This window comes from Ictalurus punctatus, chromosome 15 (assembly GCF_001660625.3).
Source record: "Ictalurus punctatus breed USDA103 chromosome 15, Coco_2.0, whole genome shotgun sequence".
Lineage (NCBI taxonomy): Eukaryota > Metazoa > Chordata > Actinopteri > Siluriformes > Ictaluridae > Ictalurus > Ictalurus punctatus.
Genome location: NC_030430.2, coordinates 19,146,383 through 19,164,651, shown reverse-complemented (window position 1 = coordinate 19,164,651; position 18,269 = coordinate 19,146,383). Strand labels below are relative to the sequence as shown.

Below are 18,269 nucleotides of genomic sequence, written 5' to 3'. Positions count from 1 at the left end.
GCTCCCTGCTGTTTAAATATAGTTACAGACAAGAAACCCTTCCTGTTTTATGCAGGTGCTGTAAATTGTCCATAGTGTATGAATGTGTGTGATTGTGCCCTGGGAGTTCCCTGGGATAAGCTCCAGGCTCACATGCGACTCTGTGTAGGTTAAGTGTTATGGAAAATGGATGGATGTATGGTCAGGTGTCCACAGACTTTTGGCCATATAGTGTATGTTGTCTATTCAGTCGACCTTTTTATTATTATTAATAAACTTTCGATCGATCGATAGAACACACTATGTCCAAGTTGACATTATTTATATACCTAGTTGTTTTTGAGTTATTGAGGGTTGGACTATGTTAGATTTCCATGTATCTCAGGAATCTCCAAATCTCAGATTGTGTTTTCCAGTTCTCCGTCAGCCCTTTCAGCCTATTCTACACTTATTAACTATGAACTTGTAGTTCTTTGCTGCTATGAGCTACAAAGTGTGGTTTACCGCAGAGTTCAGGTGCCTGGAGAGTCCGAATGAACACACGCACTGACACATATGAATGTTCACAGAGACTTCCGGTTTATTCATTCAAAACAGAAGTATTTATACACATTGTACACACTGATAACAGCAGAGTGTGGACGGTTTCTACTGGTGCAGGTGCCAGCCAGATAGACAAAACAAAACACACAGCACACTATGAAAATAAGTCTTTCAAGAGACAGAAAATACATGTGCCAGCTATAAGAAAGTTGATCAGCTTATTTAAAGAGGTAATTAAATGAATACATTCATCATAGGTATTTGATAGCAGTTCATAATATGAGAGTACATGATATAAGAGAATTTCCTTTCAGACTACCAGTCAAATAGACTAATAACCCTACTCTCAGGAATAACGTGATCTATGTTTTTATTTATTTACCTTTAATGTGTATTAGTCACCTGGAAATGTGGATATATGGTGTACCTTTAAATAAAGATTAGCACGTTCGCCTCACACCTCCAGGATTGGGGGTTTGAATCCCGCCTCCACCCTGTGTGTGGAGTTTGCATGTGTCTCCCCGTGCTGTGAGGGTTTCTCCGTGTACACCGGTTTCCTCCCCCAGTTCAAAGACAAGCATGGTAGGCTGATTGGCATGTGCAAAGTATCTGTAGTGTATTAATGGGTGTGTGAATGTGTACGTGACTGTGCCCTGCGACGGACTGGCACCCCGTCCAGGGTGTAACCTGCCTTGTGCCCAATGCTCCCTGGGAAAAGCTCCAGGTTCCCCGCGACCCTGTAGGATAAGCAGTATAGAAAATGGATAGATGGATACATAATTACATCGCAATTATCTGTTAGAGTCAAGCTTTAAAGGTACACTACTACATGGCCATTTTTAAGTAAAAAAAAAAAAACATATTAAAGGTACCAAATGTGTATGCTTAAGGATTGCACCTCAGTGACACGGCTACAGTCTACTAGTATCCACCCTTTTTGAGAGTGTATATTTCCACCAGTGTTATTTAATGTGTAAACAACATTACAATCAGACACACACACTTTCCAAAAATCCAAAATAATCATAATCCCTTAATTCACTGTGAAAATGTGCGGAAAGTGTGTGGTTAAGGGGATTTTTCCTAGTTCTTGCACTCTTCCACAGTTCAGACAAGGGGGAAAAAAACCCAGACCTTACAGGATTGCTATTGTGGAAAATCCCCTGACTGTGGTTTTAAATCTCCAGACGAAACCAGATGTTGTAATGCATAAACTCCGCCACTAGATGTCAGCACGTCCTTTCTGTTTATATACAAGTCACCTACGCTAAGAATAAGGCTGCGTCCAAAACCGCATACTACCCTATTAAATAGTGTGTCAAAACAACAAAAAAAACACGCCACCTATGGTAACTATGGTAACCCTTGGTGGCGTTGCGTTTTGACGTAGTGTTTAGCAGGGTAGTGCGCGGATTGGGACGCGTCCGCGGTGTGAAGCAGACAGCGGCCCTTCCTGTTTGACCGCGCTGCCGTGAACGCCGGACGCGCAGCGCTCGCGCGAGTATGTCTGCGCGCGTCCAACGCGAGAGAGGCGAGCTTATTTGCTTTCCTACGTGATCCCCAGACCGGAGACATGTCGCCATTATAGCGCCGAGTTGTTGTTCTCTTGTTGTTGTTTGTTTGTTTTTGTTTTGTTTGTTTTTTTATGTAAAAAAATGAATTATTATTAGTCGTCGTCGTGTAGCTTCCTTTTTCTGTTTCGTTTTTCGCAGCCGCGAGCCTGTCAATGAATAGTGTCGCAGGCGCGCGCGCTCATGGCGGAGACTAAAATCATCTATCACATCGATGAGGAGGAGACTCCTTATTTAGTCAAACTCGCCGTTTCTCCCGACAGAGTCACGCTCGCCGACTTCAAAAATGTGCTCAGCAATCGGCCCGTCAATAGCTACAAATTCTTCTTCAAGTCCATGGACCAGGATTTCGGGTGAGTGTGTGTGTGTGTGTGTGTGTGTGCATGCATTTGTTCAGCTCGTGTGTAGTTCTTGCACAACAAAACGATCACACCCAGCTCTCCATACAGCCTTCAGAATTCCTGCAAACATGGACTCTGGCGCTTGAATAAGCCTAACCGACAGCTGTTGACAGCTGTTTTGAAATCTGTAAAGCCTGTATTTAAAGCGCTGTTGGGTTCAGTGGCCACATGGACCACAACACACACACACACACACACACACACACACACACACACACACACCTCATTTAGGCATTCCGGTCACACTACAAGTTGCCACAAATATGGTGGCTGTGTCCTATTCCTAATTAAACCTGCTCGCTCAGAGTGCCTCTTCCTTTTGTCCTTAATTAGCTCCAGCCCTCTTCCCTTAAATCTTTACTCATTTTTACCCATAACCTTTGTGGTTCATGTATTTTTATGACAATGTCTGGGTAACATGGTAGACATTGATAACGTCACGTGATTCTTCTTCACCTCAGGTGGCTGTATCCAAACCCTTCTTCTGTATTTCACACCTATAGCTCATTTCTCCTGGTTTTGCCCCCGATGTGTCATATCTTACTAAATCAAATCCTAGGTGTGTAACACGATCCAACCTGCTTTATTACAAGATTACACACTAAACTACAGTTTATCCAGTGTATCACACACACACAAACACTATTCTAACCTTTAGAGCTTTAATTAGCTCACCTTCATGAAAATGTCACATAGAGGAAATTTAATCCCAAGCTGACCTGAAGTGGCTTTGTTCCAAACCGTCCTATTAATGTAGCACCCTCGCAGCTAGCAGTAGGGAGCCTGTTAAGAGGGAATCGTGTTAGCTGTCGTAGACTCCTAACACTCCAATTAGACTATATTCAGTTTGCTCTGCCATGAAAGAAAAGTGTTCAATTGAACACCTACAGTAGAGGAAGGGAACATAAGCAGATTGTTATATTTTTCTATGATCCATAACATGTATGATGGAATTTCATTTTGTTTATAATAGTAGCACCACCATATGAACAATAAGGGTTTAATACGGATTTTATTTCAGTGTAATGATAAATGCAACAGCTGTCCAAAAACACGTTTTACAACCCTATCCACTACTGTGATTATTGATATATTGCTGATTTTTTTTTATACATTTATATCATATCGTCATATCGCCTAGCTCTAATCTTCAGTCTTGAAATTATTTATAGAATTGAATTAATATCTTCCGTGTTGAATTGATGCTCAATGAGAGATGTTACTGATTTAAATCTTACAGGTAATTGAATACTTGAGTTTTCCTTTTTTTTTTTGATAGCAATCTGTACTAATGTGAATTCTAATCATTCACATTCAGAATCCATTTTTACTCTCCACCATGATGGATTTGAGCCGGCATTTTTTTTGTAACATCCAGCTGCACTTTTAAACGGGTAACGTTCAACGAGATGCACGTTGTACGTGCAGATTTCACGACGAAGAACTGAGCAACCGTCTCGCTTCACACGCCATCTACTAGCAATGAGTCATTTACGGGCGAGTCGACTCTTTGAACAGGTTCTCTCGGGTGAAAGCGAAAAGCTGTCTCAGATATGTTACATTTTTATATACATTTGAAATGGAGAAAATGTCATCGCTCTTGCGGTGTAATTCACTCGAAATGCGTCCATGTGAGCCTTGTTTCATCGTCTGAGCTGATCGTTCGTGTGGACGGTGAGAAGGGCTGAAACCGAAAATCCCTACTACCCTACTATACAGAAGGCGAAAATCAGAACGCCAAAGGAGTAGTCCAAATTCTCAGTATTTATAAAAGTGTAGGCGAGAAATACCCGGATGACCTACTGCTTCTGCCGAGATTCTGCAGTATGGAACAAATGCACACTGCGCTGTGCCATAAGGCGTGTAAGAGCTGTCAGAATCAAAAATGGCGGAATGCAGCATGTTGGCTCTTTTGAAGTTGTAGGTCACATGACAATGCCAACATGGCGGATATAGCATGTCTGGATTGTATTCATACTACACACAAATACCGATCAGAACGTACAGTATCGATGGCTGAGCAGAAGGTACTGAATCGTATGCAGTAGATACTGTCACAGTACATGATTTCGGACACAGCCATGGTGTTTGACTCTCAGGTGTGATGACGGAAAAGATCTGCTGCACTGCTGCTGGCATTGGTGGGTTTACGGTTAATGCTCAGGGTTACTCATCAGAAGGTTGGGGGTTTAAACCCCAGCACTGCCAAGTTGGGCCATTAATCCTATCTGCTCCAGGGGTGGCTGACCCTGTGCTGTTGTTGAGGCTGTGTGCTGCTGTATGTAATGTAATCAAGTGTATTAGAGAAGATGATCAGTTATAAGGAAAATAAGTCCATTATTAATGAAGCTCAGACACAGCCGACAAAATAGCAGAGATGCTTACTGTATTGTCAGTACACATATGTAGTGCAAATGCAATGTGATGTTTTGTTTTTCTTAATTAGAAGGTAGATTATGACTTCATGAAACAATTTAAGCCATAGTTGTGCAAAGACCGAGAATCACTGGTCATAATGTTGCATTAGGGAAAAAAAACAAAAAACACGTTTTGGAGCTGAAAGAGTCAGCATTTATTGAACCAAATAGTCTCCATTATTCACACGCCATCTACGTTTAAAATGTTTTCAAATCTGCGGCCCGTAGAAAAGCAATAAGTTTCCTTTGCACATTCTTTCCAGTCTTTTTGTTTTAGCAATATAATCGTAATTCCACATGACTCAGAGCATCTTGTATTACTTAGCCGTTTTCTTTTTGTGTATCGTAGGGGTTATAACGGAATGGTGGATTAGAAACATATCACAGGTAGGAGTTAAATTTGGACGGGAGCTACAGTCTGGCACGTTTGTTTTATATAAATGCCAACTCCAGCGCTATCATTTGACATGCGATTGTAGGTGGTTTGGCTATTCTAAAATTATCTCTAGGTGTAAATGAGTGTGTGAATGTGTGTGCATGGTGCCGTGCTATTCAGGGTGTTTAACCACCTTGTGCACAGTATTCCCAAAATCCAGTACAAAGCAGTTACTGAAGATGAACGAATGAATGTAATTGTATAATCTGTACATATCCCACAGAAGCCACTCCTCATCCGCAGAATTGAAACGGTCAAAGTGAGAACACTTTCCTGATAAAAGATTTTAAAAGGCATGATTTGGTATTTTAACATATGCTTTTAATAAAAGAGTCCGCACAGTGGCAGTGGAGGCCCAGTGGTTAAGGTCCTGGCCTGCTGATTGGACGATTGTGAGTTCAACTCAGAGCACTTCACTTAACCCTCTCTGCTCTAGGGGTGCTGTATCATGACTCGCCTCATCTTCCATAACAACCTAGGATATGCTATGAAAATAACTGTATTGTACTATACACACTTGTGACAGTTGAGTGGTCCAACAGCAGCTCTCATACAGTCCTGGGATTTGAACGGACAACCTTGTGATCAAAAGCTCTGAGCTTTACTCGTCGTAACGGCCAGTTTGAGTTTTGCCCTCGTTGGGTTTTTGCACACACAGTTTGAGTCTTTAATGAAATGGAAACATCAGTGTACAGTACAGGTAAAGCAGCTTTGGATTAATAGGTCAATCTAAACATGCAAAGCCCAGCTCACTAATGTAAAATCTTCATTTTCAGGGAATTGTTCTAGGAATGTTCTAAATTTATTAGAGGAGCTCGTAAACAGCGGTGTTTCCAATCAGTGCGTGTCTGTTCAACCTGTACAGGAAATAGTCTTCATAGCATCAAGCCTCGTGCATCATCTCTCAAGTTTCCATTGTAGCTCCTTCTGTTTTTCATAGAACTGTCTCGCACTTCTATCTAGTTCAGTGGGTGGAAACCTGGTCTTGTATCAGTGTCAGCTTCTTAAATTTAATTTCTTTAATTTTTTTAAGCTTAGATCATGTATTAAAGGGAGCACAGTGGCGTAGTGGTTAGTATGTTCACCTCACACCTCCAGGGTCGTGGTCGATTCCTGCCGTGGCCCCGTGTGTGCGTAGTTTGCATGTTCTCCCTGTGCTGCGGTGGTTTCCTCCGGGTACTCTGGTTTCCTCCCCCAGTCAAAAGACATGCATGGTAGGCTGACTGGCATGTCCAAAGTGTCCGTAGTCTTTGAATGGGTGTGTGAGTGTGTATGTGAGTGTGCCCTGCAATGGATTGGCACCCCGTCCAGGGTGTACCCCGCCTTGTGCCCAATGCTCCCTGGGAAAGGCTCCAGGTTCCAACCCTATAGGATAAGTGGTATAGAAGATGGATGGATCATGTATTAAACTCACACTTGTATAGATGTATCTGTTTCAGTCTTTTTTTCTAACATCGGACATGGAGACAGTGTTAAAATCGTACTGTGCTTCATGACAGAAAATGCACAATGTGACACAGTCAGTAGCAGGCTTGTCACTTTATATTTAGCTCTGATTACATCATGGCAATAAATAATTCTGAATAATAAGAAACGTTAGCATGGATGTAAGGCATTGAGGAAACTATACTTCATCAGAAATGCTGCTAATGCATTGAAGCTTGTATGAATTCCACTAAAAAGACTAAATTATCGTTATTACACATGATTTGCTGTAGTATTAATGTTATATTAGTCATTAGATGTTCATTATATCACAGATTATTACTTATATGGCAGTGCAGCTGAATTATTGAATCTAACTTGTCAGAACATGTTGATTAATTTTTATAACCGAAGCTGTCACAGTAGTGCTGTCTCCAAGAGAAAGCGCACAATTATACCAGTGCACTCATTATAACACATTATTGTTTCTATAGTAACAAATTACACAGGGGTTTGTATGGTGAATGTTCCACATACACTGATTTAAAAAGGTTGTTGAAATGGCAAAGGGTGCATCCCAACCAGCTCCCTAGTTCAGTAATCAGGGCACTGATCAGGGAGTCGGCCATTTTAAGGGCTGTCTCAATCGCAGAATCCTTCCAGTGCACTAGTTTGTTTGCTCCCAAAAAAAAATCCCACAATGCACCGAAAAAACCGTCTTATATACGGTTTGTGTAGTGAGCCAGGGTCCTTACCAGTGCCCGAACTCGTGTACACAATATACTGATTCACCACCTAGGGTGCTGGGGAGCTGGTTGAGACGCACCGAAAGTTCTCTGAGAGAAGGAGTTTGTTTAGCATTTCTGGAAGGAGTCTCTAGTGTCAGCGCTTTAACAGTCAGAGGTAAAGCTGTAACTTTAATTTTTCCGCCACTAGACCTGTGCTTTGGGATTTCCGGTTTCTCCATAACATGTCAAACTGCATTTTTTAAAAATATTTATTTCAAGAGAGGAAAAGAGAAACTGGCAAGGGAACTACTTTAAACGTACTGTAATATAAGTGATAACAGGAACTTATTTGTTTCGCAGACGTTCCACAACTTATTTAAAAGCAACTGTAAACAGATAAAAACATCACGTGTTGTGCTTTAACAAATAAAATGGTTAGTGCTGGAAAATTGTTGTGATATCAGAGGAATAATTTACTTTGTGAACTGAACAAGATTTTGGTTTTGCCTTCTCTTCATCAGTGTTCTCAATGTAAATTTCAGGATTTATAAATATCTATTCTTCCCTTCAATGTTATGGAAATGAGGAAATGTCTGTGTGCACAGCGACGATGTGGAAATGAAACAAAGTGGCAGCAGTAATGGATTTGTGTCTGTTTATGAGGTGGGGAATGCATTTAAGTGTCAGACATGATTTTGTGTTTTGAGACCTCTTCGTTCCTGCTCATGATGTGGTTTTCATTTCACGCCTGTGATCTTAGACTTTCATCAGGGCCTTTTAAACATCAGAGGCATGACACATGCATACACGTCATACACTCGCATCCCAGCATGACCTTGCAAGCGGGACCAGCTTTCCCTGGTTACACAGCGCAGTTGACTCGCAGCGTTTATTACACCGTCCTTCTCAGTCCTGGCTGTATGTTGGGGCCCGGAGAGCACAAGGCTGATTGCATGAACAAACACTGTGTTTGTCCTTCAAAGTCCAACTCTCAGGGTTCACTCAGGTGGTAGATGTTTACTTTAGTTGCTGAACTGCTTCCTTGGATGTTTGTAAAATGGACGCACAGGCAAATCAAATAGCTAATTTTAATGAGGTAGACATCATAGAACGTGAGGTAGACGTTTCGAAGCAGTCAACAAAACGGCATCAGACAGGTTCAAAAACTGCCTGAAAGGAGTGCAATATATGAATGCAGTATCTATAATATACACAGCAATCAGTGAATAGAAAAATGTAATCTCCATTGTGACTTTGATTATATTGTAGCTTACTGACATAATCAATACAACATTTTGACTCTAAGAGCGTTGTATGGTCTTACAATATATTCTCTAATCCAAGCTGATTATTGTTCATAGGATTTGTATTGATGTCTTTATGTTTCTTAAATAAGATTATATTCGTATTAACTAATAATTCCTTTTTACTAAACTCCATAGGCACACAGTGTGCTGTACTTTCATTATCAGGTGTTCGGTGCTAAGAGATGACAATAATGTACACTGTATTAGGAGTATACATACATATGAAAATGAATAAAATATGGTGTGTCTTGGGTTCTCCATCATTTTAAAATAAGGTTCTTCAGTAAGTATCAGATAAAAAAAATGTAGTTATGTAATGTGATCTAGTCAGAGTGGGTGCATTGAGTGTAGTACCTGTGGGACGCACATATAATCTCTATTACTAAATACACTGCTACAGACTGGACTGTAACTGTAACTGTTACAGGACTGTAACTAGCTGGATTTTGTTGTCCTGTATAATATTCACATTGCTATATAAGTTTCAGCTTTGCTATAAAAATTACACATCTGTAATGATCCACTGAACTGTGTTTAATACCATGCTAAATCTGCGGCTCGGGAGAGTAGGAGCAGTGTCAGACACAATGTTAACGTCTGCTGTGTGTAGTATGAATTTATTCAAATAATCGTTTGGGAGTCAAAGGCAGAGTCAAACAGGTAGAGGTCAAAACCAGGAAGTACACGGAACTAGGAAACAGGAAACAAAGGCTCAGATGTAATGAAACAAAGTACGATAAGATTCCTTAAAATGAAGTTAAGTTTCACAGTCAAAAACTAATCAAGATTTAATACAGCACAGGTGCACTCAGTCAGGTAACATGCTACTGACAAGACAGGGGCGGAGACAGGATCAAAACAGAAACAAACATTAGCACATTGCCCTTGTCACCATGGGAACCCTCACACGAAGGAGGAGTCTGTGACAAATGTATGAGGGATCATCAATATAATCAATAGTTCTGTATCAGTCTCATAATTGTTAAATGATAGGGGTCTCTGGGACTCTGGTCATGATTCACTTTGATTATGATTCACGATACTGGTTTCATGATGCGTTTCAATTTGATTCTCAGAATATTTTGAAAAAAACTGTAATGAAGAAAATTTATAACTGAAAAGATTCTTTTTTTATTTCTGAATTATAATCAATGCAAAACAATGTGCATGTTTGTCTGTATAAAGCTAAATAAATTTTAAAATAACTATGAACCACTATACCACAGGTTCACCATATCTTAAAAATAAATAAATATATATATAAATTCTTCCTAAAATTTGACTGAATAATTTATGTTGTCATTTTAGCTGGGAACAGAGCTCCAAAGTCGGCTAAAATGTCCGTCAGCTGTGGCCTCTTTCTCCGGCACTGTAGATTGAGGTGGTACTGTATGGTGTCATTTGAAAGCTACCGAAGAGCTCTTTTTAACTGTTATAACATGATTTTGTAACCATATAACCTATAATGCTTGTCGATCATTGTGTTTCGGAGCTATCAGTCACTTCATAAGTGCAGATGATTCTTGGTAATGGTGCAGGCTCTCCAAGTAGGAACACAATCATGTGATCTCTGTATATTTAAACATTATGGGTTGCACCTTTGGTGTTCAAACAGTGCAATTACATTAGATGCATAATTAATAGAATGCTGATTTCCATGATGTGAAGCGCACATTTTTGCATTGCGATGCACTGTGTCACGTTACACCCCTATTAAATAATCATCTAATCATCTAATACATGATTAGATTTTAGATATATATGTATGTTTATATATATGTTTTTGTTTTAGTTAAACAGTATATAGCTGGTCATGGAGAGTTCGTCAGCAGGCGATTCACAGATAAAATCAAACCTGCACCACTATATTGTAATCATTTGTCCTAGGCAATGGTTTTAATCTATAAACTATTTATAACTAGGTTTTTGTTCTGTAACACAGTAATATTTAATGGAGTTGACACAAAAACATGTTGTAGATAACGAGCTGGCCTGCTTTTGCTTATAGCCTTTGCTGTAGTAGGTGTGTTTTCTCTTTCCTGGCAATTAATATTCTCAAGTAACCAGAAATGAAATTTATTTAATGTTTTGTATTGATAGATGCCATTTCTATCAACTTTCTATCAATTTTATATATAAAATATATGCACATTATATCCCATAGTTAATCATCAGCCAAAATTGTGACATGCCATGCTTGCTTCAAATGATCAGTGAAACCTTAAAATCTTTCAGAGCTTTAAACATCATAAGCAAGACTTCAAAGTTGATACAGAATGTTATAGGCATCTATTGATAATCTGAGTAATTAGGCATTGATTTTTTTGGTAAGGACAATGTAACAAAGCTCTAAACAAATGGAAGCGTAATTAAAAAACCGCAGCATTTGTGCAGATTATAAATAAAGAGAGTCCTGAGTTTAAGCGATAGGTGTTGACTTGAATCTCTCTCACTATTCTCCCAGAATAATTAAACTCTGTAAAGTCCCAGATTATTATTCATTTATTTACCTAGAAGAAGTACTGCTATAAATTATTAAGTAACTGCAGTGAAGTGAAGGAGAATAAATCTATTGATGCGTCCTGGAAATTAAAATATGTCTAATGTTTAACTAAGTGGAGGAGGAAGCATGTGATCGTTAAAGACAGGGGAGGAAGCATTGTTTCTTTCTCTCAGCTCATAGACAGGTTGAGTGATTAAGATGCGAGTTGAACTGCAGTTCTGCACAGTGTGAAGAGGAGGAAAGCTAAAAGCTGCTCTCCTGAGGCTCCCATCGGCATGGTATTCTTTTTGCCTGGTGTGTTGTGTGTTTGTTTTGATTGCTGACAGGATCCCACGTGGGTTATGCAGCATCTGGGTTAGTTCAGACTTGCAGCTGAAGTGCTCCATATCACAGGAAATCCCGAAAAATGGATAAGCAAGAACGGCAACAGGGCAGTTGTGTGAATGTGATGCGGCAGCACCTCGGATTAACCCCTCAATGTGGCTCGCTTGGTCTTTTCCAAAGTTACATGAGATTATCTGAGAAAATACATGTTGGATGTTTGTCGATTTGGTTGATTCTATGGGTATACGTAACAGTGTACTGTAAACCCTAATGTTGTCTTTACTTGAACAGTAATCGTGACTAGGGATGTCACGATACCAAAAATCTAGTAGTCGGTACCGATACCACCAAAAGTACACAATACTCGATACCAAAGTCGATACCACGGTGTGGGTTAAAAGTAAGTAAGTAAATAAATAAAAATTTAAAGCACCCGGAGGACATCCTCCTCTGGCTAATACTGGCAAAAAGAGAGAGGGGGGGGTGGGGGAGTGGGTGGGGGGCTATTTAAGTTATCTGACAGTGACTAATAAAACAGTGCTAAGTGCTAATAACAAGGGCTAAGGTGCACTCCTAAATGATAATGTCAAAAGGCAGTTCTTGTCGTATTGTCTGCTGCGGTACCGGTGTAGTGAAATTCAAGAGTTCATCGTGAGTAGGAGATACGACTTTGTGTGTTTGCAAAGAAATGGCAATCACGGAGAGGATGTTTTGTTACATTTTGCTAAAAAGTGTTAATTTTCCCCTATATATGGAGACTTTTAGGACACCCTGTGTTTAAGCACACGTGAACAGCAAGTTAAGTGAACTTAATTAGTTAAACACACAGGTTACCTGGTGGACTAGCGGTTAGCATGCGGCACACTCAATGTGAAGTTAACAATTTAAGTACAGTCTACACGAGAACCAAGTTAAGTGAAGTTAAATATACAAGTCTTGGGAGACCCCATTACTCAATTAAATTGAGGGAATGAGTTTACTCAATCAATTGAGTACAGTTAGCTTGTTGTGGTATGAAACACAAGGCCCACAGGTCAAATCTGTTTAAACTATAACAGCCTTTTCCACTTCTTAAAATATGAAGGATAGTTACTATAAACTGTAAAATGTTGTATATATGTGCACCCCGGTTTCTACCGCTCCTGGCTTCACCGGCTGTTGCACGGGCAGAATTTGAGTTTGACACCACTGTTACTGTATATACTTTTAAGCGATCCCCATAAAGGTTCGCAGAAAACGTTTAATGGTGTTGTGTGATTCTTTAGAAACTCTACAAGATTATTACTTTTTTCTTTTAAATCAGAAGAATTTATGTATTTATATACATTGTTTTCATAAACCGATTTACAAAATATTTTCAGAGATTCCCCGAGTTCTCTGTTATTGATGCTGAGTGTATTGAAATTTCAAATAAGGTGATTCACTTCAGGGTTTCTACTGCTTAAAATGAGACGAGAAATGACGTCTGTTGAAGTGTCAGTTTGAAGCATGCTGCAACATAATACGACACCTGTTGTGTTCATTCTTGCAAACGATATATAACATCAGAGGGATGCCTGTAATTCCATTTAAAAACACTGTTAGTAAATGAATTGATGCTGTCTAACTGTCCATACTGCACACCACACACCATCACACTATTACTCATTGCCACCATTTTTAGCCATGCAGTTTGGGGCCCCACAGTAGTGGACTAAACTACTATAATTAATATTTTTATACGTGTTACTGAGGAAATTTGGACCTTAATTCTCAGGTAGCAGCAGCTTGCCTCCTGAGTCCTGGTTGGTCAGCATGATTTCAGAACATATTAAGCTTATTATTATGAAACTATGTTTGAATTGCTTATTTATTAGTTCATTTTAATTACCATATGAAGAATTTCGCAGTCATAGGGAATGATTGTTTATGTCAAAAGAAACTAAAGAGCATTAAATCTTAATAAGCAACAAACTCACCTCATCACCTCAGCTCCTGCTTAAAGCCTGGCCTAAAAAAAAACCTAAAAAAACCCCCAACAACACACATATAGTAGGTGCGAGATCAGTTTTGCCATGGTCAGCTTGACCCTTTAAAACTGCTGCAGTGGGAAACTTTGTAAGTTTTAAACTACCTCGTTAAATCTGTATCTCTTTTAGGGTAAGTATGCACAACAACGATGTACTAAAAACGGATTAGTTTTTAATTTGTGTTTTTTAAAAGGTTTTGCGTAGCGACGACAACATTGTCAAAACGATCCCCGTTCACACGGATCTGCGAAAACGACTAAAAACTATGTATTATGCGTGCCAGGCCAGTAGTTGGAGATGTCGCTTTGTGAAGGAACACTATGCGCCTGGGCACAAGCATTCACGTCAAAGCATCCGCCATATTGATCCGGGCAAGACTGCCCTATAAACAAATACAAGTAAACGGGGGAGCTGTGGTTTTTCTGGATAAAAAGCACAATAACATTTACATTTCTCAAACAATTTCGGTGGTTTATGATCTATATGGAGTACAAAAAAAGTTCCGTCTCCAGTTACTTAGAATCTCGATAGTTAGACTTGGAAAATTATTCATTTTCATAAATAATTGTGAAAACTCACGATTGTCAAGCGTAGATTTGGCTTATTTGTCTTAGTTAATAAATGCTGAGACGTACCTAATGTAATATAATTTAATGTGCATGAAATGTGCATAAAGTTTTTTTCATTGTAGAAATGGATTTTTCCGTCTTCAACCCTATCTTTTAGTTTTTCTTGTGCTCCAGGTCAGAATTCTGTTAACAAAACTTGTTCAATTTCAAATACTGAAAAAAATCTAAACTGTGCCTCTTTAAGTTCTAATAATTGACCACCATTGTACCAAAATGGAACAAAATCAGCAAATACAAATCAAATAGTGAGACACTATTTGATTTGGTGTATGTAACAAACGCGTCTCCGCTAGTCGTAGTAGTGATGCAGTAAATCTACTCTCTGATGGACAAGCGTCAATAAACTCAAAATCTTGAGCAGCACAAACACAGTCCTGTAGTCTGCCATTAGTTTTGAATGTCTCGTGCATTGTTTTGAAGTACTTGTGCGCATGCCTATAGATTGAACACGTAATTCTCATTTTTGTACATTTATACGAAGACGATAATGGCATCGTTTTCAAAAACTTGCACTTTGAATCCTGTTAAGCTAATGAGCCAGCCAGAGGTGACGGAAGCAAGGAAAAACTCCCTGAGACGATATGAAGAAGAAAGACTCAGAAGGGAACCCATCCTCATCTGTGTGACAACAAATAGTGCATTTATGAATCATTCCCTTCTATAACTGTGTACTACATGGTCGAAAAGAGCAATTGTGTAAAACAGGAAATTCATCCTACTCTTCACATGAAAATCATAAACCTAACAGGTGGTAAAATAGGCACATTTTAAGAGATAAATGATCAAAGACAGCTAAAGAGATGGCATATTTGTCTCAAATATTTTCCTTGAACGTGTTCATTCTGCTGCTTTGACAGCCACAAGTAGACACTATATGGTCTGTCAAGCAGTCATGCAAACAACACCCAAAAATCAAAATGTCACTCTGTGCAGTGATGCAAGCATTCATGCGATATTTTGTCCAATCACAGGCAGAGGGAGGTCTCAGAACAAAAGACACAGTAGTTAGGAGTTCACTTTGGAGATGTAATATATATAGATTTTATATATTGTAGATGTTATACCTTTATAGATGTAACCGAATTTTAATACTATGACCAATTTCCCCTCTCTTGTGTTTTGATCTTTCGTGTGCTTCCTTGTTTACATCTACATGGCTGTGATTTGAGCCTTGGCCCCACCCCTGTCTTGTCATTGGTTTATCGCCCTATTGTGTCTTGATGTTCCCACCTGTTTCCTGTTTAATTCCTGATTAGTTTGTCTCGTCATTGTTATGTACGTTTCTGAGCCGTGTTCGCTTGTCTTGTCTTGTTCCTTTTTTTTTTTTTATAATTCTAGTTAGACTTCCTGGTTTTGACTTGTTTTTCCTTTATGATTATGAATTAGCCTTGTGTTATTTTGTCTGCTGTTCTCTGTCCCCTGCCTGGAATCTGGACAGTGATTCATGGATTCGCCCGAATAAACTACACACTGTTTTTATACACTTGTGTCCTGCCTCCAGTTCTCACCTGATGCATGGTTTGGAGGTTTTGGAGCTGCGAGTATGAAGGTTGCGGGCAGGGTTTCCAGGTTTAAGCACAATTCCAACACCAACTACAATTCATAGACAGACATGAATCTAGCCCAGAAAGTTTGACAAGGAAGGCATTTTTCTTCTTTTTCTTTTTTCAGTCTCAGTTAACTGTGGTGTGCGCGCATTTCTGATTTATTTATAGAGCCGCTGCTCCATATAGCACATGCACATGGCATGCTGTGCACTGGGTCGCATAACTTCGCTGGGGGCGCAAAAAAAAAAAGGCAATAAAATTTTTAAATATTTACTTGTACGTGTATTGCTATGTACGTGTATTGCTATTTACTTGTACGTGTATTGCTAACAAATACAGCTACATCTACATAGATCCTGGCATTGCATTACACCCCTACTGCGCACACAGCAAAGCACAAACTGATGCCAATGCGTCTTCAGCGCTTAAAAGACATCTTTTGAATCAAATTTGCATTTTCTGTTTTATCAGTTTTTATGTTCCACCAAGAAAAATCTTATTTCTTTTTAATTTAAATTCTTTTTATTTTCATGCCAAGTTATTTGTTTCTCATTGTATGCCTTAATGTTGCCTTCTCTAGCTTCCACACTAACTCTTATATTATAGAGGACACAAGCACTTCCTATCCTTCAGTAGTTCCTGGCGAGTTTCCTCTGTTGGTCTTGGAGCTCTGGAGCAAACTGTAGGTTTTTTTTCTTTTCATTAGTAACCCCATGTTAACTTCATTTTCTAGTTCCTAGGTCACATGACCTGGAAGTTCTGCACAAACTCGGAGGAAACAGCTTGTAGTTTCAGAATGCTGAGGGAATTTCTCATGACAAGGCATATGGATTATATTATATACTGTGTGTGTGTGTGTGTGTGTGTGTGTGTGTGTGTGTGTGTGTGTGTGTGTATATGATGTGATGGGAGCCTAGCAGGTGTGTGAGCGCTGGTCTGTGTCACAGAGGGTTAAAGGCTAACTGCTGGGTATTTCTGTAGGGAATTTACAGCCTGGGAGGAACACAGAAAGCACCCATGCTAACATACTTGATCATCCTATTAATAACCCATCCCATGCCCTGACACCCTTGCTACACACTCACACACACATATTCTGTCTTGCATAATCATTGCCTTTTTTTTTGTTGTTGTTGTACAATACGTGTGGCCATCAGCAGCTGGAGTTTTTTTTAAAGTAGTATTGAAGTCTGACTGCAAGATGGAGTAGATTTCAGTGGCTCGGCCAACAGGGCCGTCCAGCATTCCCATGATGGCTTGCTAGCAGTGAAGCACTAAATGGAAAATTCCACTGTTTGAGCGTGACATGCTTTCAGTATGCTTCAGCTTTTGCAAATAGATGAGAGCATGAGCTCAGAGTTCTCAAAGAGTTTCTAACTGCTCCGTGTGAATGTGTGTGTGTGTGTGTGTGTGCGCGCATGTGTGTGTCCTCCACAGGGTGGTCAAAGAGGAGATATCTGACGATAATGCCAAGCTGCCCTGCTTCAACGGAAGAGTCGTGTCCTGGGTAAGTGAGACAGATGTCCTGCATTCTGCCCCCTTTTGCGAGAGCTTCATATAGCACAGTGTAATGTGTCAACCTGCATCATCATCCCGGGGCACACACTCGCACACATGCACTTGACCCATGTAGCAAGCTGTAAAGTTTGCTGCAAAAGCAGAACACACAATGATGTAGTGAAGAAAGCTACATGCCACTATAAAAAATATTTCTCCACCCATTCAAAAGCCTGACATGATAAGGAAAAAATGCAGTTTTTACCCAAGCCACATTGGCATTTTTGTGTGGCATCATGCAGGCATAAACTATACTGTTTCTGTTACACCTTTGATTTTTAATTTTTTCAATGCATGACTTATTAAACATCAGCAATCTGTGCAAAACAAGGGTTGTATAGGGTTATAGCCTATTCAACTAGTTATTAGGATAAAACTTTTATTACGCTGATTCAGCCATTTAAAGATCTTGGCTTATTATTCATTATTCATCCTAAAGCTTATTACTCAGCTGCTATGACGTTTATCTAGTAGTTATCTAGTAACTACAGTGAAACTAATCAAACAGGTATGTACTTTACATGAGTAAGGAATGTAAACCTGGGCCTGTTGGCAGGTTCCTACAAGTTTAAAGGGTTAAGAACGTCTTCAGCTTAACAAATTTCAAAAGAATAAAAAGCACCATTTCATTATGAATAAGCAAACTTTTGGCAACATACACTGGTTTTACTGTAGTTACTAGATAATACATAATAAGCTTCAGGATTAATAAGCCAGGGTTTATGTGGTTAAAATCAGTATAATAGCTTTTAGCACCTAATAGACACCCTATTAAAAGACACCCTGCTGTGTGCACGGTCCATTTTTAATGAAACTTTTTTTTACCACTGTAATTTGATTGTGAGTCACTAAATGATATTTTTTTATGACACCTCCTTTACAGAGAAAGCAGA

General features: G+C 39.4%; 1 protein-coding gene across 1 annotated transcript in view; it reads left to right on the top strand.

Moving 5' to 3' along the window:
• Positions 1-1,938: 1,938 nt before the first annotated feature.
• dvl1a (dishevelled segment polarity protein 1a) overlaps positions 1,939-18,269 on the top strand; it is a 44,506-nt gene continuing 28,175 nt past the window's right edge. The window contains exons 1-2 of the mRNA XM_017487484.3: positions 1,939-2,446; positions 17,257-17,326. Of these exons, the coding sequence (XP_017342973.1) occupies positions 2,277-2,446; positions 17,257-17,326 (240 nt within the window). The 5' untranslated portion in view covers positions 1,939-2,276. The remainder of the gene's footprint in view (positions 2,447-17,256; positions 17,327-18,269) is intronic.